This window comes from Pteronotus mesoamericanus, unplaced genomic scaffold, assembly GCF_021234165.1.
Source record: "Pteronotus mesoamericanus isolate MK-2021 breed Mesoamerican mustached bat unplaced genomic scaffold, CSHL_Meso_final contig_317, whole genome shotgun sequence".
NCBI classification, from domain to species: domain Eukaryota; kingdom Metazoa; phylum Chordata; class Mammalia; order Chiroptera; family Mormoopidae; genus Pteronotus; species Pteronotus mesoamericanus.
The window spans coordinates 769,770-794,480 of NW_026555133.1; the positions used below are offsets into that span (position 1 = coordinate 769,770).

At 50.2% G+C, this 24,711-nt stretch overlaps 2 protein-coding genes across 3 annotated transcripts; both read right to left on the bottom strand.

Moving 5' to 3' along the window:
• Positions 1–3,530: 3,530 nt before the first annotated feature.
• EFNB3 (ephrin B3) lies at positions 3,531–7,455 on the bottom strand. Its single transcript, XM_054575599.1, has 5 exons — positions 7,334–7,455; positions 4,899–5,191; positions 4,612–4,704; positions 4,396–4,500; positions 3,531–3,940 (listed from the first exon to the last, which is right to left on the bottom strand). Exons 1-5 carry the CDS (start codon positions 7,453–7,455, stop codon positions 3,531–3,533), a joined length of 1,023 nt encoding a protein of 340 aa, XP_054431574.1.
• A 2,093-nt stretch (positions 7,456–9,548) lies between these two features.
• WRAP53 (WD repeat containing antisense to TP53) lies at positions 9,549–23,915 on the bottom strand. 2 transcript variants are annotated; one of them, XM_054575720.1, is made up of 10 exons: positions 23,292–23,915; positions 23,027–23,125; positions 22,677–22,788; positions 11,777–11,865; positions 11,486–11,576; positions 11,248–11,380; positions 10,503–10,711; positions 10,196–10,299; positions 9,916–10,050; positions 9,549–9,795 (listed from the first exon to the last, which is right to left on the bottom strand). In XM_054575720.1, the coding sequence occupies exons 1-10, from the start codon at positions 23,693–23,695 to the stop codon at positions 9,549–9,551; spliced, it is 1,623 nt and encodes a 540-aa protein (XP_054431695.1). In that variant the 5' UTR covers positions 23,696–23,915. The 2 variants fall into 2 exon arrangements, with proteins under 2 accessions (XP_054431695.1, XP_054431696.1); XM_054575721.1 differs by having other exon boundaries at positions 9,656–9,795; positions 9,921–10,050.
• Between the last annotated feature and the right edge of the window lie 796 nt (positions 23,916–24,711).

A 24,711-nucleotide genomic window follows, 5' to 3' on the forward strand; every position in this document is an offset into this window, starting at 1 on the left:
CTCGCCGTCCTCTTCATCCTGTTACTCTGTTCCGTTTACAACATTTGTCACTACCAGAAAGTGCATTACATTGTTCCCCACCAAAATGTGAACTTCAGGAAAGCAGGGACTTTGCCTTATTCAGTGCTTGGAACAAAGTAGGCACTTAATGTGATGTTGAGTGAAGGAACGAACAGACAAATGAATGTCTTCCTGCCTGTCTATTCACTTTGTCTTAATTGTTACCGCAGGAGTGTGTTTGTGTATTTATACTCAGGAAGGGAATAGGATAACATGGGTTGTTCTGTGTGAGAATCACCCGCACTTTTAAACCGCCCTAAAGATACAAAGTCGCTGCATGTGTAAAAGGCTGTAGGTCTTGTGTTGTGAACGTTGGGTGGCAGGGCGGGGGGAGTCTCTAGATACCAGTGCTCCAAGGGGGTGTGTACCAGGGTGCTATGTAGAATTCACTGTTTCTCTCCCCAGCTGGGCTTCTGTCCCCAGGTGTCTTCCTGTCTCTCAGCATGTTATGATGTCTTCGCTTTGGTGAGGTGTTTGTCACGGAGAATGTTTACCCCCACTTCTCTTCCCTCTTGTCTCTCCACCTGTATCTCTCTCTAGATGTATGTGTAGGGGGAGTCTCCCTCAGCTCCCTTGCCCCCTCTCACACACAGCCCTGCCCCAGTCTTGGACCCCTCCCTTTTTCACTGGGCCCTGTTGCCTGGCTCTGGGTTGCCATAGAGACGGTTGCCAAGTCCCTGAGGCTGATAGCCAGCGATGGGGCTGTCGGCTTCATCCACGAGGGAAGCTGAGGGGGGCTTCCCATTGTGTGAAGAAGGGGATGTTGCCATGACAACAAACCCCCACTAAGGGGCAAGGGACCAGCCCTTCCACAGCCCCTCAAGCCTCCCCACCTTGGGCAGCTCCAGTTCAGGCTTGGAAGGCAAGAGCACATTCTAGGCAGCCCAGCACCTGACCTCCCAGTTTTTAACCTCCCTCCTACAGTGACTCCACCTCTCAGGATCCAGGCATCGTGCTCAGAGAGGGGAAGGGGCCGGGGACCCACCGGACAGAAGAGGGGCAGGAGGACCCATTGACCTCCAGGCAGATGGGAGACAGCGGGAGAGGACCTAGAGTCAGGAGAGGGGCGGGTAGGGCAGAGGTTGTGACCCCTGCCAACCAGCTCCAACGATGCTCCTGACGGCTGCTTTTGTGGTTGGAGAATGGGGCTGAGTCGAGGGGGCTGGGCACCTAGGCTTTTTAAGCCTAGGTTGTGGGTATGCGTGGAGCCAGGAGAAAAGGAGCTTTAGTCTTCTGGGCAGCCACACCCCTTCTCAAAGCGAAACGCCGCAGTCAGAGGTGTCTTCGGCAGGGATAGCGGAGAATCGACTCGAACATGTGAACCTGTTTTTTTCCACTTTGTTTCTGACTGTGATTTGTCTTGTCTCTGGTGCTTTGGTTTGAGTAATGAGCACTCAGGCTTTCCCCACGCATGAACTTCTATTCACATACATCCCCATTGGATGGTACTGGCAACTCGCCCTCCTGCTTGGGTTCCCCTCGGCCCATCAGAGGCAGCTGCCTTCCTCCGCCTTCTCACCCCGCGCATTATCCCCCCCGCAAGGCACTGCCCACCTCACCCCCCAACCCAACCCTCTCACTACCCTTCCCCTGGGTTTCCTGCGATCGGACCCTCAGCTTGAAAGCCGTTCTAACCACCAGTTCTCTTTCCCAGTTCACGTCCAGTCATTCTCCAGCCTTCTCATTAACTTTTGAAGTTTTTTATTCTTTTTTTGGTTTTTGTTGTTCAAATTTCCCTTTTACAGTAAAACTACTGAGGTGACAGCCATGCCCGGCCACCTCCCCCATGGCAACAGCAACTTCCTGTTCCCTGGATGGAGCAATTAGAAAAATCAGGAAGGAGCTGGGAAAGCTGGGAACTACACCAGAGAGATGACTTGACCTCCGGTGGACCAAGCAACTACGTTGGCTGGTGACTGAGGTGGCCGACTTGGTGCCCAAGGGCAGCTCTGATCTGAGCTGGGAGGAAACTGAGGCAACACCCAATTGTGAACTAGAGGGCAGGAAGAGGTATAAGCTGGTCACTATGGAAACAGTGGCAGCTGCTAAGTGCCACCGTCAGCTAGAACCAGTCAGTGGGCCACCATTTTGGTCATGAAGAAGGGAGCTGTGTTGAATTTGAAGGAAGTAGGAAATGGAGGATGTGATGAACAAGACAGCCATCGGGGATACTGGGTGACAACACAGGGGATGGTCCTGTTGAGTAACGGAGATCATATTGGAATATGGAAAGGGAAGAAGAACAAGACAAATTGGACCTGCCACAGCAGATGGCAGTCATCTTAGCCGTCTTCAAAGCAGCACAGAGAACAAAGGAAGGGAGATCCTGGGAAGTGCCACTGAATACTAGGAAAATCCTCCTCAGTCCCCCCGATCTTCTTACAGTCAGTAAGTTCCAGCTTCCTCCTGAACTAGGAAGCTCTTCCTGCTCCCCCCACCCTTCTCCACAGAGTAAGAACCATCCACCACCCTCCCCCCAAACCCCCAGACTAAGTCACTTGAGTTCCAGCCAGACCACTTCCTGTTTCAGAAGTGCTACTTCCTGTCCTGGATGAAGGCACTTCCAGTTCCTGCTGCACTGCTTCTGCCACTTCCCAGGCCACTTCTGTTCCAGGCCTGGTCACTTCTTATCTGGAGCAAGCCACTTCCTGTCCCAAGTGACCCATTCGGCATCAGACCAAGTCCATTTGTGTCCCAACCGGTTCGTATCTTGCTATTGGCCACTGGACAAAACAGGACACTTCTCATGGTAGCTGTCGTGACCCAACCACCCCAAATGGCTGGAGTAAGTATGTAGAGGCCTGGGGCAGGGCAGAGAAGGAGGCCCTGCTGCCCATGCCCTGAGCTGGAGTGGAGAGCCAGAGCCTTTCCCATAAGGCCCCCATTTTTGGCAGACTGAGGGGAGTGGTTGATAAGAGGTCAGAAGAGGGAGCTGAGAGGAGAAAAGCTTTGATGTCCCCACCCAGGAGACGGGGGAGGCACAGGCCAAGAAGCCAAGAGGGTAAAAGGAGATGTAGGGAGGAGGGTGCTAGGGAAGAGGAACAGACCTAGAGACAGAAGAGAGAAAGAGAATGAGAGAGAGAAGAGAAGAGAAAAACAGTGAGAGGCAGAAAGAAAGAGGTGCCAAGCAAAAGACAGACTGTTCCCGCCCCTAGCTCTCAGGGGGTGAGGGGAGCAAGGATCCCTGGGTCATAGTCAGAAGCCGTGGCTGAGTCTCTGCCTCCTTCCCAAGGGAATAGGACCCAGAAACACAGAGGGGCACACATGGCCAACCGGAGGGCAGGAAATGGTTCGGTGAACATCTTAAGGAATCCTACAAGTAGAGGGGACGGCAACAGCCAGGAGGAGCGAAGAAGCTGGTGGGGCAAAGGGGGCCAAGGAGATGCTAGAAGTGTCCCTCCAACCACGAATTACATGGGAGGAGCACCACAAGAAGGGCTGGATCCGAGAGAGCCAGGTGGGTGGAGCCCTCAGACCTTGTAGTAGATGTTTGGAGGGCTCTGGGGGGGCCCATCCTGCACGATGTACACAGGATGCCCATAGTCACCACTCACCTTCTCATAGTGGGGACAGAAGGGGGGGTCTGCAGCCCCACTGCCCCGAAGAGCTATCCCTAGCTCCCCAGGCTCAGCCTCCCTAGGTCCCATCCCACCTCCACCCCCGAGACCCAGAGACCCTCCCCTCCCAAAGGAGCCAGGACCAGGGTGGCGACTCTCCGAAGGCTTGGCCCGCCGTCTCCGCCAACACATGGCACCCCCAGCCCCTGCCACGCCCAGCAAGAGCAGCACCAGCCCCCCTGCTGCCCCGGCCACTGCGGGCATGCTGGGAGGGGGCAGGGGGCCTTCAGCACCCCGGGAGGTTGCATTGCTGGTGGGGTCACCTGGCAGGGAAGGGGTGAAGGAGGAAAGAGGGGGAGGGGCTGAAGGAGCCACCTAGGCATCTGGACAGCCAGCTTTGGGGGTCCCCATGGGCTTCCTCAGCAGTGCCCAGGCCCCTTGGGGACCCCACCTCCCCTCCACCCCTCCAAGCCCAGCTCGGAATCCAGGTGTGTCCAGCCCTTCCGCTCAGTGCCAAAGAGCACCCCCCACCCCACTTCTCTGACAGCACTGACTGAAGCGCTGACTTGGCTAATTAGTTCTAATTGAGTCTTTTCCTCATTTGGCTTCCATTTCCCTCCCACCCTCCCATCCTCTTTTCGCCTCTTTCCTGTATCATGCCCCCCCAAATTAAAAAAAAAAGAAACTAAAGAGGGAGGGAGAGGGTGAAGGCAAGGCAGCTGGGATCCAAGAGCAGAGAAGGCTGGGGAAGGGAGGAGACTGGACCCCTGGTTCCTACCTGGCACATTCTCCTTCCCAGGCTCCAGGCTGTGGGCCGCCCCTTGGTCTCTTTCCATGGGCATTTCAGACACAGGTTTTCGGGGGGCAGCCCCTCCTCGGGGGCCTGGAGATAGGGGAGACCCAAGAGAAAGCAGCTGAGACAGAAGCCTCAGGACCAGATGGTACTGCCCCAACCTCCCTCAGCTTCTAGGAGGTGTGCGCCAGCCCCACTCACTCTGTCCCACTCGGAGAAGAACCTTCATGCCTCTGGTAAGGCACACACCTCCCTGCAAGCTCTCCAGGCCTTCCCGGGTCCCATCTGATGTGGCTGGGAGAAAAGAGCCGGAGGGAGAAGCTGGCACGCCAGAGTCTAGCCTCGCCCCGGTCTCCATGCCCTGGCCCCCGGCCCCCGCACCACCCGAGGGAATAAGGGATGTCTCTCAGCTCCGGGGGCCCCTCCTTCACCTGCCCTCCACCCCAGGAGCACTCCGCCACTCAACCCTGCCCTCTGCCCAGCATTACCAATTATGTAGTAATCATGGTGAGAGCGGAACTCATGGCCCCAGAGATTAGGGCTATACTCCTGGAACTTGATGGTGAAGCGGAGATCCAGGTCTGGCCGGTCACAAGTGAGGAGGAGGTTTGGGGCAGGGGGTGCCTCACAGCGTCGGCCCTGGGCACCCCCTACCAGGTACAGCTTGTAGAACTCATAATTAGGAGAGGAGTGGGGGCCAGGAGGCCGGGCCCGAGGGCAAAGCAGGTCTAGCCGGTCCCCAATCTGAGGGTAGAGCACGTAACCACCCTCTGCCTGGAACCTACGAGGAGGTCAAGGTGAACAAGAGGGAGAGATGTTAGAGGTCTGGCCCCCAGAGCTTCGCCTCCCTCATCCCACATCCCTGCAAAACAGCCTTTGTCTGAGTGAAAAGTCTGTCCTGACAGAGCAGGCACTAAGGACTCTGTAAGCTCACGCTGGAAGCAGCAGGAAGCCAGGCTCAGAGGTCCCCTGCCCCTTGGTGTGCCCAAATGCACTCTTCAGCCTGCCCTCACCACATGCACACTGCCATCTCTCCCTTCATCACCAGCTCTGTTGCCATGGCAACAGGATGCCAGTTACCAAGGAGCTGGCCTCTCTGGAACCACACAGCCCACCCCTCCCAGGTGATTTCACTATTCCTTGGCAGTCAACCATGGGGGCAGAGCCTCCCCTCCCCCAGGCCACCACCAAATTTCAGGGATTTCAGGGGGGGGTTAGGGGGGAGAGTGATACAGACCAGTGTCCCAAGTTAATCAGGCAATGTGACAGGAGGCAAATGCCTTGTCTGACGGTGGCCCTAAATGGGGCTAATGGGAACCAGGGTCTGGGGGCCAGCGGCCCAACATTTCCCTGCTCTGTACATCCCCTCCCCGCCCCAGGTCTCAGACCTCTAGCGAAAGTGCCCCATTGCTTCAAAATTGAAGGAGCTGACTTTTCTAACCACAGCCAACACAAGTCCACATCTCCCTCTGCTCAGTCATCCACTGGCCCAGCACAGCTAATACTTGCCAAAGACTGCAGCACCTCCCTGTGTATTAATGGCAGACAGGGTCTCAGAACTGGATCCCAGGGGACTGCTGCTCTGTACCTCCCCAGACTCCCAAGTGACCCACTCTCTCCCACCCAACATGCCAAAGAGCCTCCAGAACACCCCAATTCTCTTTTCTCAACTCTAGCAGAATAAGCCTAATGTCCTCAAGCTGCACCAGATAAACTGCAGCTGGGAGTTCGTGGCTAGGAGGCTGAGTAGAGAAAAGACAGTTGAGATTCTACCCAAAGAGAGATGGGAGGGAGGCTGTGCAGTACAGGGAGGAAGCGCAATAATCCTAGTGCTCCTCTAATGAATATATATGTTCCAACATCTTACCTCTAATCCTCATAAAAGCTGTAAGGATTGAGGATACCAAATCAGAAAGGTTAAGTAATGTGCCCAAGGCCACACAGCTCAAAGCACTGAGCGATGATTAAGACTTTAGGATTTGACGAGCTCCTCCGAAGTCCACCCTCTTCCCAGGGACTCACGCAGCCCCCCGCCCCCCACCCCAGGAAGTAGGAATTTTTCAAAACACAGAACTCTTTTGCTAATGGGGAATGAGAACTGCATGGAGGCAAGGGACCCAGATGACCTCCCAAGGGTTCTGTCCTACCGTGTGTGGCTTGAAGTTTCATCTGACCCCTGCCCTTTTTTCAGAGCAAAGCAAGCATGCCAGGGAACAGAGGGTCTAATGGGAGCATCTGCAGCGAAGGGGGAGAGGGGGGCCATAGAGTCCTTCGGACTCCAGATGCAAGAGGGCAAAAGAAGGGCTTTATGGGGCTCCAGGCTTCTTCCAGAAAGAAGTCTCCAAGCCAGACACGGAGGAATATCATCTGGCTGGGAAACTGATCCCCCAAGGGCTGTGCGCAAGAGGTGGGAAACAGACTGTGTGAAGAGTCAAGAAGCCTTGGGGGAGTTGTCCCCAAACTGAGCCCCCTTCCCTCGCATCTCCACCAGAGTCCCTTCTGGGGCGGGAGGCACCCTGCCTTTCCCTTCAACGCTTCAGCAGCACCTACTCAGCAGCTCTCCTGAGAGCTGACACTAACCAGGCTCCCTCCAAGCCCAGCCCCCGGCACCATGCAAGTCTCCCACAAACCCACACGACCACTCCACTGCCCTCCCGGCTCCCCGTGAACTTTCGGGTCCTTGCCCTTTGGGGTCCTTCAAACTCCCAGCACCTGGATATCACCACCCACATCCAGCTCTGTTTGCGACCCAGGAACCTGGCTCCCAAGATCACCTCTGTCTAGTAACCCATCAGCTCCCAGCAGAGCACCAGCTCCCTCCCCCCAGCTTCCTCCCAGCTCAGACAACTCAGCCCCCAAAGTCCCCAAACCTTCCATACTCCTCATGGGAGAGTGTAGGGTCTCCCCAGCCCGGGTCGCTCACCTCTTATTCGCCGAATTCCAGTAGACAGGCTCCAGGCTGAGCCCAGACACCAGCCCCCCAAAACCGAGCAGCAGCAGGGCCCCGACTCGCACGCCCCCCGGCCTAAATTGGGGGGCCCCCATGACCCCGCCAAGGCCTGGGGGGCGGGGCACCAACTCCCCTAAAGTCGCTCACCCCCTGGGGTGACTGCCTTAGTCGTCCTGGTTATTCTGCCCCGACCTCCCGGGCGGCTGACACCCCCCGCTCCCACGCGGACCTGCTTCCTGCTCTGCCCGCGCCCCGCTCCGGAGCGCTCAGCCCTCAGGAGCCCTTCCAGGGGCGGTCTGCAGGCTCCCTACGTCCCAGCCCAGGCTCCAGCACCTCGGGATTGATGAGCGGGCCTAAGTCGGGGACTGAGGGAGCCAGGGACCCGGCGGAGGTGGCATGGGGCGCCGGACAAGGGAGCGAAGAAGGGGGCGCCAAGCCGGAGCCCCAGCCTCGCCGGGATTGAGGACAGCGGGCTAAGGGAGGAAACCAGTCCCGAGCCCGGGAGGGGGAGTTAAAGGAGAGGCGGGGAGGGGGAGAGGATGGCGGAGGGAAAAACCGGAGCTGGAGCTCGAGGCGGAGCGGGCCGCAGGATCCCGCAGCCCACGCCCCCACACCTCCCTCGCCCGGCGCACCTCCCGCCGCCTTGCTCCCTGGCGCGGTCTCTCACGCCCCCTTTGTCTTTGCGTCTCCCGTCTCTGGCTTAGTTTCTGCCCGTCTCCCCTCCGGCCCTCGCGTCGTCCGAGCGCTAGGAATCTTCATCTCAGATCCAGGAAGGCTCGCCTCTTCTCCACCCCAGGAACCCAGCCCCTTTCGCTCCCGCAGCCTCCGCCTCCCGCATCCCAAAACAACACCGCTGCTCCCAGGAGGTCTGGAGAGAATGATAACCTTGAAGGCCTCGCACTTCACCAAGTGCGCCGAGTGATCATCGCGACCACCTGTGTGAGGTGGGCGGGGCCGAGCTAAAGGGTCCCCATTGCAGCGATAAAGAAACTGAGGCTCAGGGAGGCCCCAGGGCTTGCCCAAGGTCATAGGGTGTCTTGGATAACGGCAGAAACCAAACCCAGGTTCCTGAACTCCCGCTCACGGGGTCTTTTTTGTCAAAGTTTTCTGTACCCTTTACTGTTATCTAGGGGTTGGGTGAAAAGCAAGAGATCAGGGGGTAAACTTGGGCCCTTCTTTGATGGTTATGGGGAGAAATGGAGCTGAGAGAGGAAAGGGAGTACCTACAACCCCAAACCCACATTCAGCTGGAAGGGCTGTTTCCAATTATCCTGGGGGAAGGGAGGGGTATGCCTTTTTGGGTGTAAGAACCCTAGCTTTCAGCACCTCTGGGCAGAGGTGACATTCCTCTCCCCTGTTGAATTGTCACAGGCCTCCAGTCCCTTCCCTTTCATTCTGAGGTTCAAAATCAAATCCCCTGCTGACAGTTATCTCTTCAGAGCTCCCCTTCGCAGTGTTTGGCAAGGTGTGTGCGGGGGAGGAGCCGCCGCTGGAAATATACTCCCCCCGCCCCCAAAGACAGAGCAGATAAATGGAGAAACACCAGTGACAACTGCTGAATCAAAGGCTCGCCCTTGTCCTGCATCTAATGGGAATAGAGACTGTGACGTCTGTCTTTAAACACCTTTAGTCTTTTAAAGTGTGTCCTTGACTCTGGCTACTCAATCTCCAGCCTCCTGGGGGAGTCCAGGGTCGAGAGGAGGGGTGCTTCTGCTCCCCTCCCCCAGAGCTGAGTAATGGCCCCTCTGCTGCTGGATGATGGTAAACAGTGTTGAGCCAGAGAGCGCGGGTGTCTTGTCTGCCACCGTCTGCACAGTCTGACACAGTCACGCCCAACAGTCTGACACACAGCTCCTACCACTCCTGCTCAGCCACGCTCACTTTGACCCCTGCCACCCACCTTGGAAGTGAGATTTCAAACAGGTTCCCCCCTTCAGTTTACCAAGTTGCCTAGCAACCAACCAGTCAATGGTATGAAGCCCCACCCCCACTCACTTGACTTCACACCAGGCTCAGCAGTCCCATTGGCTCCGGCCTAGTCCCACCTCTCAACCCTGGTTTCAGGAACAATATGCCAGTCCCCACTGCTGCTGGACAAGGGAGCCCACTAACACCCCTCCCGATCACCCTTCTCCATCATTTGCCTCCCCAAATAGACACAAAGACTCTAGTATCATATAAAACGTTTTTATATAAACTCACCCCCACCTCCCTTTGTCCCTCCCTGTCCCTTCTCCCCCTGGTGAGCATCAGGGATACTGGCGTCTGGGGTCCCCCCACACCACCAGAGCTGAAGCTGACATTCAAGGTGGACGTGGCGCATAGAGAGCAGGGGAAGGTCCACTTCCTGCTCCCCCTCATCTCCACTCTCCGTAGGCTCCGGAAACACACGCTGACCAGAAGCAGTGGCCAGGAGAGGCAGGCTAGGGTGCAGGCTGGAGGGAGACAGGCAGCGTCTGTCGACACCCCGAGAGCCCCCGATGCTTGCCCCCCGCCCCAGCTATTCACCTCCCTCCCCAAACCGAGCCCCCAGATCTGTGGAATTGACTAATGACCTCACTCCATTGGTGCAGTCCTTCTGGGGCAAAAAACTCAGCACTGGCTCCGGCTTCCTCTCATGCCCGGCCTCGCCGGTGTCCCACACAGAGACAGCCCCGCTAGTACTGCCGCTCACTAGGAACTGCCCGGTCCTGGGGGAGAGAGCAGAGGCTTGCTGACTTGGAGTCATCATCCTGGGGCAGGAATTCCTCATACCCAGGGGCTGGGGGCTGGGCTGCAGCTGGGCATCCCTGGGGGGACTTGGGCCCTGGGCAGGAAGGACCCACGGTCACTCACGGGTCCAAGTCAAAGTAGATGCGCTGATTTGTGGTCACCTCACGACTTAGGGACCACAGTGGATGACCAGGCTGCCGGAGATCCCAGCATAGAAGCTCAGAATCCTGAAGACATGGAACAAGGGCCTGGAGTCCACCCACCTCTACTCCTAACCCCCCAGATGTCCCTGCTTCACTCAAGGTTTCCAGGCACTCGTTAAGCTTGGGCTGATTTTTCTCCCACATCTATCCCCCCTACCCCCCAACATATCAGGCTATATCCCCACTCCTGCCTACTGCCCTTTGGGATCTCCGGACATGACTCCTACCTTGCGGGCTCCTGAAAAGAAGCGATTGCCATCAGGGTGAAAGCAGAGGTGGGTGATGCCCCCTTTGTGGCCTCCCAGCAAGGCAAGAGGGGAGCCATCATCCCAAGCGTACAGACCCAGGGAACAGCCATAGGAGCCACAGGCATAGAGGGGCTGGGCTGGGCTGAAGGCGATGCAGGAGATGATGCCACTCTGGCCCTGCTTTTTCGCTAGAAAGGGAAGGAGCAAAGTGGAGGAGGGGGCAAGAGCACCTGACAGTAACCAGGCTAATCAGAGGTACACCTCTGTCTCTTGTCCTACAGCCCACGACATGCCAGGACTCAATGTCTCCCCCTGCTCCATTTGTCACAAGCAAGATGAAGTCCTCTGATACTCCCCAGATCCTTCTATCCCCCCAAAGGATCTAAATGCCCAAGAACTACTTCCCTCTGAAATCTGTCTTTCCTGGAGGGAATGGAAAGCTGAAGCCTTATAGGAAAACAGAATCAGCTTCACCTACTATTTCCTAGAGATACTAAGATTTTAGAGGCCAAAAGGTACACCACTGTGCCCAGCAGGTTGCCCTCAGGAAGTTTCAGCCTCTCCCCAAGTCTCTTCTCTTCTGCGCACTAGGCGCCACCTGCCTCCCAGGGGTGTATAGAGGATGTGACCATCCCCAACATGTGGCCCCCTGGCTCACACAAGTCCCCTCTACAGATGGCAGTGCCCTTTTCTCTCTTCCTCCCTTAGAAGCACAGATGCTTACCAAACGTGGCTCGGACCTCACAGTCACGGCCGGGCCGGGCTGTGGAAAAGACACGCACAGTCCGGTTGAAGCCACAGAAGAGCTGGGAGCCATCCGGGGAGAAGCAAAGTGAGTGGGCTGCTGTCAGCTCATCCTGGAGGGAGGAAAGAGCTGAAAACAGGCCCGGTAAAGCCTCAGCTGTCCTGAAGGAAGGGAAGATGGGCCAGGGTGAGCCTGGGGCGGGGCAGGAGGTCCCTACCAGGTGGTTGTAGGCGCGAAAGGAAGCCCGGAGCTCTCCAGTGAATGCGTCCCAGATGTGAATCGGGTTCTCCCGGCTGCTGCTGGCCACACTGAGAGAAACAAGGACACTGAGGCCCCAGTGCTGTCAAAGGAAGGGGAGGAAGCCAAGTGACCAGCCCTCTCAGCTCACGTCTGAAGGGCACACCAAGCTCTCCTCCTCCGGAAATCCCTGGGCAGCCCTGGACTCTCTCACTAGAGGGTCCCCTTGAAACTGTTTGGGGGAATAAGGGAGGCAGAGGCCATCACTTACTAGGAGGTATCTGGCTGAGTTGAAGACATCAGAGAATACCAGCAGTAATCATAGATGGTGTCACCTTCTACCATCCGAAGGACAGGGACCTGGACAGAGATGGAACGCCTGGGTGACCAGCAGGGAAAGGAGGTGGACTCAGACCTCCAGCAGCTTAATGGCAGAGGGAGACCATCTGTCAGCGTTTAACCGGGCAGGAAAAGGCAGACGGGGTCAATATGAAGAACAGATTCTTGATCTCAACATTCAAAGGTCAGCTCATACTTTAATGTCAGATTTGGGCCACCAGAAGTCATACATATTCATCCTTTTGCTTTTTAAATGCTCAAAGAAGAAAAATTAAATAATATCCCAATCCAGAGACAAAGAACCAGCCCATGATAAGCATATTTACTAAGCACCTACTAGGTACCACTTGAGCCTTTAAACAAATTAAACAGTTCAGCCCTGGCTGGTGTAGCTCAGTGGACTGAGTGCCAGCCTGCGAACCAAAGGGCTGACGGTTCGATTCCCAGTCAGGGCACATGCCTGGGTTGTGGACCAGGTCCCCAGTTGGGAGCATGCAAGAGGCAAACACACATTGATGTTTCTCTCCCTCTCTTCCTCCCTTTCCCTCTCTCTAAAAGTAAATAAATGAAATTAAAAAATAAAATAATTAAACATTTCAAATATGCAAAGTGTTAACCTCCTCCCCCGTGACTCCTCCACCCAGTTTAAGAAATAAAATATACAAAACAGTAAAAACTTCTTCCCAGTGAAACCTTCCCGAAGGGAAACACTATCAAGAACTTACCATTCTCATTAATTTCTTTAGGAATATATTTATACAAAGAAAAAACAATGTACAGCATTGTCTTACATGCCCTTAAAACTTAGTATTAATGGCACCACACTGTATCTGTGATTGTGAGATTTAACCGTGGTGACACATTTAGCTCTACTTCATGCATTTTCACTACTGTACAGTACTCCACTCACCTATCCTTTTCTATCGACAGTCAGTGATGTCTTTCCGTTTTTTAGCTAGTGAGCTTTTTAACATTCCGGTACACATGTGGGAGGGTTTCTCTGTAGCTCCTGCTAAAAAGGAAAATCACTGGGCTCTACGGTATGCACTTTGCCAACTCCACTAGATCAGGTCGCATTTTTTCCCAAAGGGCTCACCCTTACCCACTCTTCCACCAACAGCATGGCAGAGCCTATTGTTCTGCATCCTGTTGATATCGCCCAGACTTAAATTTTTCTCAATTTGAAGGTTATGAAATGGTATAAATTTGCATTTCCTTCATTACTACTGAGGTTAGATTTTTATCTATTTTTTAAGATATTTATCTATGTTTATTAGCAATTTAAGTACACCTTTTCATAATTTTTGTTCATTTTTCTACTAGGTTTTTGTCTTTTTCTTACTGATTTGAAAGGGATCTCTTTTTTAGTAACTTTTTAAAAAGACTTTATTTATCTCTAGAGAGAGGGGAAGGGAGGGACGAAGGAAGAAAAACATTGAAGTGAGAAACATTGATCAGCCAACCCTCATACGCACCCTGACTGGGACTGAACCAGCAACCTGAGCATGTGCCCCGACCAGGGATTGAACCAGCAACCCTTCACTTTGCAGGACAACACCCAACCAACCGAGCCACACCAGCCAGGGCTTGAAGAACATCTGGATACCAGTCCTTTGTCGGTTATTTACTTGCTGAACCTGGGGTGATGCCATCCAACCATCACTTCAGTTTCTACTTCTCCACTCTGAACCCATATATTCAATTGCCTGGCAAAGTCATTTTGTCCTTAAGGGACTGTTATCTGCCACCTTCAAGCCTGCTGTTCCTCCTGGAATCCACGGCCAGTTTTTAAGCCTAAAATCTGAGCACCAGCCCTGACTCCTCCGCCCTCTCCTCTTCCTCCTCCTCCTCCTCACTCCTTTACAACTCCTGTCCAACCCAGTCCCGCATCTTGCCAATTCTACTTCTTGGGGGTTCTCTTGTATCTATCCAATCCCCTTCATCCCACATGAGGCCACTGTCTTCTTGCTAGCATTTCTGCAACACTCTACATATTCTAGCGGCTTCTCTGCACCCCCACACTCCAATCTGCCCACCCATTCTCATTCTCTACATCACAGCCACATCAAGGCCCTAGAGCCCCTGTTAAATTGGGATTCTGTACAGTGTCACCTTCTTAAGATGTTTCAGTACTCCATGTAACCCTCAGTATAAAACCCAATCTCTTGCCCTGACTGGTGTGGCTCAGTGAATTGAGCACCAGCCTGCGAAATGAAAGGTTGCCAATTCGATTCCCACTTAGGGTACATGCCTGGGTTGTGGGCCATGTCCTCAGCTGGGGGCATGCAAGAGGCAACCACACATTGATGTTTCTCTCTCTCTCTCCCTTCCTTCTCATCTCTCTAAAAGTACATAAATAAAATCTTAAAAAAAAAGAAGAAGAAGAAAAAACCAATCTCTTTACAAAGCCTTCCCTCACTAGGCATCTACCCCCCACCCACCACTCATGGCACAACTCTCTGTACTTTAAAATCTCTACGTTCTACCACTTTGGCTCTCTGTTCTCAAAAGGTACCACCTCAACATACTCTCATTCTCAGCCTGCAGGCTTTCACACACACTAATGTGTAAGTCTGTTTTTCTTTCACCCCCGCCACCAACTTCTCCTGGTTGAATCCAATCATCCTTCAGGTCTCTTAGACGCTTCTTCCACTGGGAAGCCTTCCCCTAAACCCTCGAGCTGAGCAACATGCCCTGCTCCCTGTTCCTATGGCCCTCTGTGCTCCTCACTCTGCATCATGCCTATCTGAGAAGGCAGGAATCACATCTGTCTTGCTCACCAGTCACTCTCCAACACATAGTATTTTAAATAATGGTTTAATGAGCAAATGTTCCAGTAACATCAGGCCCAAAAAAGCAGGACCTTGAATTAAAGGAGAGGCAGTGGAGTAGAGAGAAGTAGAAGGATTAGAAAGATTAGGTAGACTTGATGGGATTTGGTTATTAACTGGATATGAGGGATTAGGGAAAACATTAAAGGATGAAACCCTGACTTCTGGTTTGATTTGAATCAGATACATATATATCAGACATATACATACCTGAAGTCACCAACATGGTGGAAGGACTTAGGGTTCACAAGAGGGCTATGAGGTGCCAATGTCCTTAATGAGTGGGGGAATCAGACAGCATACGCCTCAAAGGAAAAGTTTTTACGAAAAGAAAGGACAATTGTCTGGATATAGCATTTGGGAATGAGGGCTCCCTTCTCCCTGCAATGAAATATATAGGGCACATGGGATGTACAGTCTTCTCTGAAGAAGGCAAGAGGAAAGTAAAGGCTTCAGGCAAGAGCCACAGGGAGGGAGAGTCCTCAGAGGAGAGGCTGGGGAGTTAGGAATAGGAGTCCTAGAAATGACAGAGAAGGGAGAAGAGTTATTGGGAAACTATGTTGGGAAGAAGCAGCATATAGGTATATGGATATACCCAAAAAATGCCCTCCAATTTCCCCACCTATATAAACTATTCATTTCTAAATACTAAATTTTAAAAATGAAAATATCTAATGAGTAAGGTTGGGCTAGAACTAAAACACTCACAATGCTAATAACAGCACTTTAAAAAAGACAACGCAGCCCCGGCTGGTGTGGCTCAGTGGATTGGGCGCCAGCCTGTGAACCAAAGGGCTGATGGTTCAATTCCCAGTCAGGGCACATGCCTGGGTTGTAGACCAGGTCCCCAGTTGGGAGCATGCAAAAGGCAAGCACACATTGATGTTTTTCTCCTTCTTTCTCCCTTTCTGCCCCCTGTCTAAAAATAAAAAAAAAACAAAAACTTTGAAAACAAACTGACTATCTATATCATAAGACATACAAAAACAGCTCTGGCTGGGTAGCTCAGTTAATTAGAGCAGTGTCTGAATACACCAAGGTTGCAGATTTAATCGCCCCTGGTCAGGGCACATATTAAGAATCAACCAATAAATGCATACATGAGTGGAACAACAAATTGATGTGTTTCTCTCTCTCCTTTCCTCTCTCTCTAAAATCAATTTTAAACACACACACACACACACACACACACACACCCCACCCCCCGAGGCCAGCATTATCCTAATTCCAGAAACAGATAAAGACTCTACAAAGAAAGAAAATTATAGGCCAACTATCTGATTAACATAGATGCTACAATCCTCAACAAAATAGTAACAAATCGAACACAGCCATGTATCAAGATCATACGCCATGATCAAGTGAGATTTATTCCGGAATGCAAGGCTGGTACAATGTTCACAAATCAATAAACGTGATTACCACATAAACAAAATGAAGACTAAAAATTACATGATCATATCAACAGATGCAGAAAAAGCTTTTGATAAAATCCAGCACCCAATTATAATAAAAACTTGGCCAAGTGGGAATAAAGGGATCGTACCTAAACGTAATAAAGGCCATATATGACAAACCCACTGCCAGCATCACACTCAGTGGGCAAACCCTACAAGTATTCCCCTTAAGATCAGGATAAAACACACACACACACACAAAACAAATATTGGTACTGTCTGACCCAGGGTATTTCTCTTCTTTTCTTCTCATTATAATTTTTTGAATTTTTTCTTCCACTGTATTTTTTTTTCCATTACCATTTATCCCCCTTACCCTCTCTTCTATCTCCATGACCCAAGGTATTTCTTTCTTTCTTTTCTCTTATAAAAGGAATCTTCATCAAAACACATGAAGATCTTCACTGAATAATTTATATATAAATATCTTGGAAACAACCCAAATGTCCAAAACAGGGGAATAGGTAAGAAAATTATCTATCACAGGCACTCAGTGCAATACCACACACCATTAAGACTGTAACACCACAAAAAACATTTAGGATATAACTATTGAAAAGAAAAAAGCAGTATACAAAACCATCTACTATAGAATTACAGCCACGTAAAAAGCTTCAGTACTTGTACAGAGCTTGAAAAAAAATGTAGAACATTTAAAGGACTGAATTCTGTGGAGTGGTTAATGATGACATTTTCTGTTTTTAACATTCCCATTTCTTTTAAATGAGTTTGCGTGGTAAATTTGCAGCCTCCCATGTATTCAGAGCCTCACCTAACTATATCCCTGCTCCTGAATTCTTTCAGTATGGCTGTGCCACGGCCTCCTGGCCCGGAGACACCCCTGGTTTCTGCTCCAGGAACCAGGGCACGGAGTGCCTTCTACCTTGCCCTGAGAATTCACACGTCTGCGGACCCCAGTCTTACAGAGCTGCCATGGGGTACGCATTCAGGACCAAGCCCGGAGCTGGGTGCCCTTCCTCTTTAAGGAAGCCATCATGACTTTAATTCTCTCTCCTGAAGGACAGGAGGTGGGGGGCTGTCAGCTGTGCTCCCCACTGTAATTTCCAAATCTTTTCACGTCTCCAAACTCTAGCCTAGCTCCCCCCTTCTTGTCACCCTCCCTCGTTCACTGAGACTTTATCTCCTGGTTCACTATCTCACTCCCCAGATACTCCTGTTATTCTTGGTGACTTTCACTCCCACTGGGACTTTGAACTTACTATTCTCCCTGCCCACCATATTCTTCCCCAAAATATCAGCTTGGTTCACTCTCTTCCTTCCTTCAGGTCTCTGCTCAAATGTTACCTAAAGAGTGAGGTCTTTCCCAAATATACTTTTAAAAATTGTAATTCATTCTCTCAATCCTCTCCCTGCTTTATTTTTCTCCATGGCACTTATCAGATATATATCTCTATATATGTATCTCTCTCTCTATATCTATACATATATATCTCTATCTACATATATACCTATATATGTATGTGTGTGTGTATATATATGTGTATATATAGGTATATATACACACACACCTATCTATATATACCCATATATATGTACCTCTATATATACCTATATATGTATATAGATATATAGGCTACATATAGATCTATAGATCTATATGTAGATATATGTAGTCTACATATATCTATATACATATATATCTATGTATACACCTGTATTATGCCTATATATACACACCTATATATGTATACATACATATACATAGATAGATATAGATATAGATATAGATATCTGGACATTTATCTTTGATTGCTTCTTTTCCTGTACATCCGTATTCAACTGCCCTCCAAGTCCTACAAAATAGGCTTCAAATCCATCCACATCCCTCCATCTCTACTGACACCAACCTAGCCCAAGTGTGTGTGTGTGCGCGCGCACACACGTGTGTATTTCACTTCTTTTTAAATTGCCTCCTTCCCACACTAGAATATAAGCTTCACAAGGACAGGGACGTTTGTTGTTTCTGTTAGCCTAATCCCCAACACTAAAACAGAGCCTGGCACATGAAATGTACTAAAAAAAAAACACTGAATGACTGAAACAATGAATGAATGATGCATCTGTCCAACACCACGGCCCTTCCCATTCCGTAACCTCCTTAGCACCTGCAGCCACGGCCTTCGCTCCGCAGCAGCCACTCCCCATAATTGAGTCCTGGGCCTTGTCACCACCACAGTCTCCGACTACCACCTCCGGCCCCTCCTGGTCACTTGCTCTGCCGTTTCTACCACAACAATTATCATATTCAGTTTCATCAAAAATATATTTATAATCCATTCCTTAACCCACTTCACATTCTAGTCAACCACTACATGCACACCCCTGCGGACACTCAAGACACCCGAACCAGGCTGTCTTCCATGTTCGCACTCACCTAACACCAGTGACTACTAGTGCTTACTGAGTAATTACCACATGCCAGGCACTGTTTTAAGCACTTTACATTAACTCTTTTCATTCTCACGAATGTGTGAGGCAGATGCTGTTATTATCATCCTCATTTTACACAGAAAATCCGGTCAGTTAACTTGCTAGGGAAAGATGCCTTAAACCATGTTAATGGGCTGACTTTAAAATTTGGGGCCTCCACATAAAAGAAGAAACACAAGAGACTAAAACACCTACACATTCAAGGAACAAAAGACGAAGAAAAAGTAATCAATGGTTCTGAATATATTAAGGATAATACTTTTGGAAAATGTGATTTTATTATGAGAGCTTGTTTTTCTGTTTCGGGGGGTTTTTCGTATTTAAATAGATAAAGTAGAATGCTGCTCTTGACAAGATCAGAAGAAACATGGCTGGTTCATGTCAATGAGGAAAGGAATCAGGAAGCGCGGCTCGCCCGCCCTGGCTGGAATAGGGGAGCGCGCGCACCGTCTTACTGCAGCTAGGCTCACGGTGCCTCTGTCCCAGCCTCTTCTGGTTTTCTTAGTAGATTTTATCGCTGTCTCTAGTGACTCTACCTGTATAAAAGGGTCACCGTTAACTGCAAGTTTAAGTACCAAACTGCAGTGTTTGTTGTTAACATCAAATAAAGAAAAAGAAAAGAAAATCTTGAAAAAAAGAACAAAACTGGGGGCCACCAGCCAGCAGCCCACAGGGCCGCATGCAGTCCAGGATGGCTATGAATGCGGCCCAGCACAAAATCATAAATTCCTTTTAAAATATTATGAGATTTTTTTGTTTTCATTAATGTTTGTGTATTTAATGTATGGTCCAAGACAACTCTTCTTCCAGTGCGGCCCAGAGATACCAAAAGATTGGACACCCCTGCAATGGTTGGCAACACGTTTCTAGTGGGCACACCGCACTTCTTGGGGGTTTTGATCTTCAGCTCTCCGGGACCAATCCTTCACACCTTCTGCTCTCACCACGGACACTCTTCCTTCGGCTGATAACCTCCCTTTATGCTTCACTGAAAAACCAACAGAGACAGACACCAAAATCTTCCAACCACCAAGCAGGTGCCTCTAAACGTATCTTCTGCCTTTCTTTCTACCACAAGGAAGGATCGTTTGTGCACCTGTCGTCCTCGAATGTGCTCTAGAGCCTATCTTCACCCAGCCACTCAGTGACTTAGTTAACCTTCTCTCTGGTAGAGCATCCACTCCTGTCTCCTGGAGTTATTTCTCACAACACAGGGGCACCCCATTAATCCTTCTTTGGACCCACATTCCCTCTGATCGCCATTCCACTTCTCAGTTTCCTGCCACAAGAAAACTCTTCCAAGGGATTCTATATTTCCTCTTCCACCCGCTCTAATTGGCTTCTGCCTCCATCACCCCTCTGAAAGTGCTCTTGTCAAGATCACTAATGTCTTCTTGGGTTACCCTTTAAGTGTGCCTCACTCTCAGCAGCAACAGACACGACTCTTTGCCTCCATTTTTGTCATTTCTCCCGCACTCCACCTCCACATGCTAGAATGCTCAGGGCTCTGCTGAGCCTACGCGTTCTCCATCTACACTCTGTTGAGACAGAATCCGTTCTCAAGACACAAGATACTCACCCACATGTTCTCCAACTTTTCGAAGTATATCCCCAGCCCTGGTTTCTCCCATTAATTTTACATTTCATATTGAATACACCTAAAAACCTTTGACTAACCCCAATACCTTTTTATATGTCTATTTTCTCCTGAGTAAATCATACCACCATCCACCTAGCTGCAAAATCCTGGACATCACCCTGGCTGGCGTGGCTCAGTGGATTGAGTGCCAGCCTACAAACCAAAGGGTCGCTGGTTCAATTCCCGGTCAGGGCACATGCCTGGGTTGTGGGCCAGGTCCCTAGTTGGGAGTGCATGAGAAGCAAGCACACATTGATGTTTCTCTCCCTCTTTTTCCCTCCCATCTTCTCTCTGTCTGAAAATGGACGAATGAAATCTTTAAAAAAAAAAACAAAATCTGGACATCAGCCTTGATTGCTTCCTTCCCTGCACCTTCACATCCAATTGACCTCCAAGTCCTACAAAGTGTACTTCAAATCCATCCACATCTCTCCATCTCTTCTGACACCACCCAAGCCCAAGCCAACATCATTTCTTGCCTGGACCATGAAAAATGCATCCTAATAAGTCTCCCTGATTTCACTGTTGCTCACCTACAACCCAGCCTCTAAACTTCCACCATCACCTCACTCTTACGTTCTAAAACTCTCCCATGGCTTCTCAAATAAACTCCAAATGACCTACTCACAAGATCTGACACAATGTAGCTACTAGCCATCTCTCCAGCCCCACACTTCCCCCATCACTGGCTACAATCCAGACACATTGGCCTTCTTTCTTTTTTCTCCTTATTGAACTTACTGGGGTGACACTGGTTAACAAAATTACACAGGTTTCAGGCGCACAATTCTATAACACATCATCTGTGCACTGTATTGTTTATTCACCACCCAAGTCAAGTCTCCTTCTTTCTGATCCTGGAACACACATAGCTCTTTCCCAGGTCTTGGTCCTTGGAAGGGCACTGCCTCTCCCCGGACGCTCTTTCTACAATTCTTCACATGGCTGACCTCTTAATCCTTCAGATCTCTGCTTAAATGTCTTCTTTACAGAGGGCCTCACCCTGACCCTTTAATATAAGTGGTATCCTCTCCTTAGTCTCTCCTCACTCTGTTTATCTCCTTCAGAGAATTTAACATAATCTCTAATGAACTTGATTATTTATTGGTTTACATGTTTGTTGTCTATATCTCAAACAAAAGAGCAAACCAGCTCATCCATCTCATTCACCACTATCCTAGCACCAAACAGTAACCGACAAATTGGTACTCATTCAATAAACATCTGTAGATGCTGTTCTTCCTCTCCAGAGCACGCCCATACCTTTCTTCTCTCTCAGGTGTACATCTCCTAAACTCTAAGGGTCCCCAGGAGAGTTGCAACCAGGAGAGCAATGGGCAGTCGGAGCTCATCCCAGGCTAACCCCCTGAACCTGTCTCCAACCTCCCCCCCACCCCACTGATTTGTAGAGAGAGAAGAAGGGGAAGAGAGAAAGAAACATCAATTTGTTGTTCCACTTATTTATGCATTCAATGGCTTATTCTTGTATGTGCCCTGACTGGGAATCAAACCCACAACCTTGGCATGTCCACATGCTGCTCTAACCTACTGAACTACCAGGCCAGGGCCCAAGGCCCCTTTTCTCTAACTTTCCAGTGAGCCAAAACAGCCCCGACTAGGTGCATTCCTCTCTTAGAACATTTCTAGAAAGACAAAACAGCCCTGCCTAGGCTCTCTCCTGTTGCTCCTTCTATACTAAGACCTTCCTTGTTTCACTGTCACCAGCTTTAATAAATGTATTCTTAAAATAAAGTGGAAAAAAGAGACCTGTAAGTCAGTTATGTACTGTCATGAGAAATACTTTACTCCTTTATGGAAAACACATATTCCTGACTAAAGAAGGGACAAACATCTCCTGTTACGGGTTTGTTGTTTGGTCTTTTTTTTTTAACTTTTTACGTTTTTATTTAGAGAGAGGAAAAAGGAAAGAGAAAGGGAGAAAAACATCCATGTAAGAGAAAAACATTGATCAACTGTCTCTTGCATGTGCCCCAAATGGGGACCAAATCAGCAACCCAGGAATGTGCCCTGACCTGGAGTTGAACCAGTGACCTTACTCTCTGTGAGAGGACACTTTTCACACTGCGGGAAGGCACTCAACCCACTGAGCCACATGGGTCAGGGCAGGACAAACACTTCCTTAAATGACTTTAGAATTCAGGGTAAAAAAATGCTACTACCTATGGAAATTCATGATAAAGAAAATGTTCAGTGTCTGCCCCTGCTGGTGTGGCTCAGTGGACTGAGCGGAGCCTGTTCGGGGCGCATGCCTGGGCTGTGGACCAGGTCCCCTGTTTGGGGAAGGCAAGAGGCAACCAACCAGTATTTCTCTCCCTCTTTCTCCCTCCCTTCCCTCATCTCTAAAAATAAATAAATAAAACTTTGGGGGGGAAAAGAAGAATATGTTCATTGTCTGATGAAGGATGAAGGGGCTGATTTAGCCCTTACCCTTACCATTTCTGCATATTCCAGCTGCTCCCCTTCACTGTACAGCTCTGGGGGCAGGTTATAAATCCGCAGGATATTATCAGCACTATTGGTCAAGATGCAGGAACCATCGGGGGCCCTAGGAGTAGGCAAGAGTTAGAAAGCTGGGCAGACCTACATTTTCCAAGTGCAGGGCTAGGGCTGAGCCCATCTCTGGGGTTGGTAAGCCCCCCAAGACCTTGAGAGAAACCAAAGACACTATCCTAGATGAAATTGAAGTTCAGTCAATGAGGGATTCTTACTCTCACTCCCACATAAATGGGGTATTTTACAGTGAAAATCCTGGTGTGTTCATCTCCCTGCCCCATTTTCCTTACCACTTACAGCCTTTCAAGAAGTTCTCAGGCTGGGTGCTGAACTCCGACCAGGAACCACTGAGAAACTGAGGTAGCTGGGAGAAGCTGTAGTTCCAAGTGCTGGAAGGAAGATGGAGGGACAACAAACCTGAGTAGCCAAAGCAAAGAGGAAATAGGCCTGGAAAATTGGGACGAAGGGCTGAAGGATAAGGTATATCCCACACTTCCATCCATCTCACACTTCCAATCTTCTCGGATTCCTGAATCAACTGCCATCACCACTTACGTGGAATCCTCATCCTCAAGAGCGGGTTCTGCAGACACATCTTCCATGGCTTCTCCGTGCCCCAATTCTGCCCTGTTCGTTTCCTCTGCAGGAAGGCTCACATTTTCAGAAAGTTCTTGCTCCTTGATTCGAAGGCTCAACTCGCTAGGAGTTCCAAACCCTGTTTCCAGGGAAGTGGAGAGAGAAGCTGGATCTCCCTCCCCCAGTTCCTGGGACACAGATGAGCTAGCCATGGGATCAGGGGACACGCGGGGCGGATCCTCCCCATCAGCTGGCAGTGGCATCAGTTCTGGGTCCGTATTTTTATCCATCGGGGAAGCCTGAGGAGAAAGACAGGCTGAAGTCGGGGCCTGGTCTGAAGACAGGCAGTCGGGAGCTAACGGTGGCGCCTCCGGCGTCTTCATATTGCAGAGGAAGCGCGGCAGGCATATGGCCTCGGCCAGGAAACCTTCTTTCCACTGGCTACAAGCTATCTGCTTGGCCCGAGGAGCGGCCGAGACAGCTTCACAGCTCGCAGGGATCCGACTGGGGAAACCCACCTGTGCCTTCCTTCTTCTTCCGGGAGAGGGCAGAAGACCTCGGAAGGCGAAACTAACGGGGGGGAACACCAGTGATGAAAGCACTGCGGACCTTAGCTGGATTGGTCTTGACACTCACTTCCTCTCGCGGGATCTGGGTCCACCTTTTCGATTGGACCTCCGCATCTCGGATCACATTTCGCTGGGGACCCATGGGAGGGGGCAGTACAGGGACGTAACAAATCACGGTTCACCGTTCCCGAAGCGTGGGACTTTCAGTGGCTACTGGGAATTTTAATCTGAAAGATTCTTCCTGGGCGAGAAGTGCCTGAGCTTCCGCGGTTATTTTTAAAGCACCTACTCACCACTTCACCTGAAGAGGGTGCTAGCGCCATGTTTGATTTTACGGGTAGTGAACTTTTGCATTTCATTCACCAAGTTCCTCACACTTCCGTCTCTTCATTCATTCAACTAATTTTTATTACTGAGATCTTAGTTGCTTCCCAGTACTGTGCTAGGCAATGGAAAATACAACACTGAATAAGACAGTAGACTAAAGTTTACGTTGCTGTGTATCTAAGACAAGGAGCAAATCTTTTCAAGGAGTAATAAGGGTTGTGAAGATAAATCAAGATGTGATATGGCGGGCAGGGGCTAGGTATAGGGGGTAATGGGGGAGAAATGGGGGATTTATGTAACGGTGTCAACAATAAACAATAAAAATAAATAAAAATTAAAAATAAAATTATCCTAAGAAAAAAAAGATGGTGTCCTGGCTGGTGTGATTCAGTGGATGAGCGCCGGCCTGCCAATTCGCTGGTTGGATTCCCAGTCAGGGCACATGCCTGGGTTGCGGGCGGGTCCCCAACTGGGGGCATGGGAGAGGCAAGCGATGGACGTTT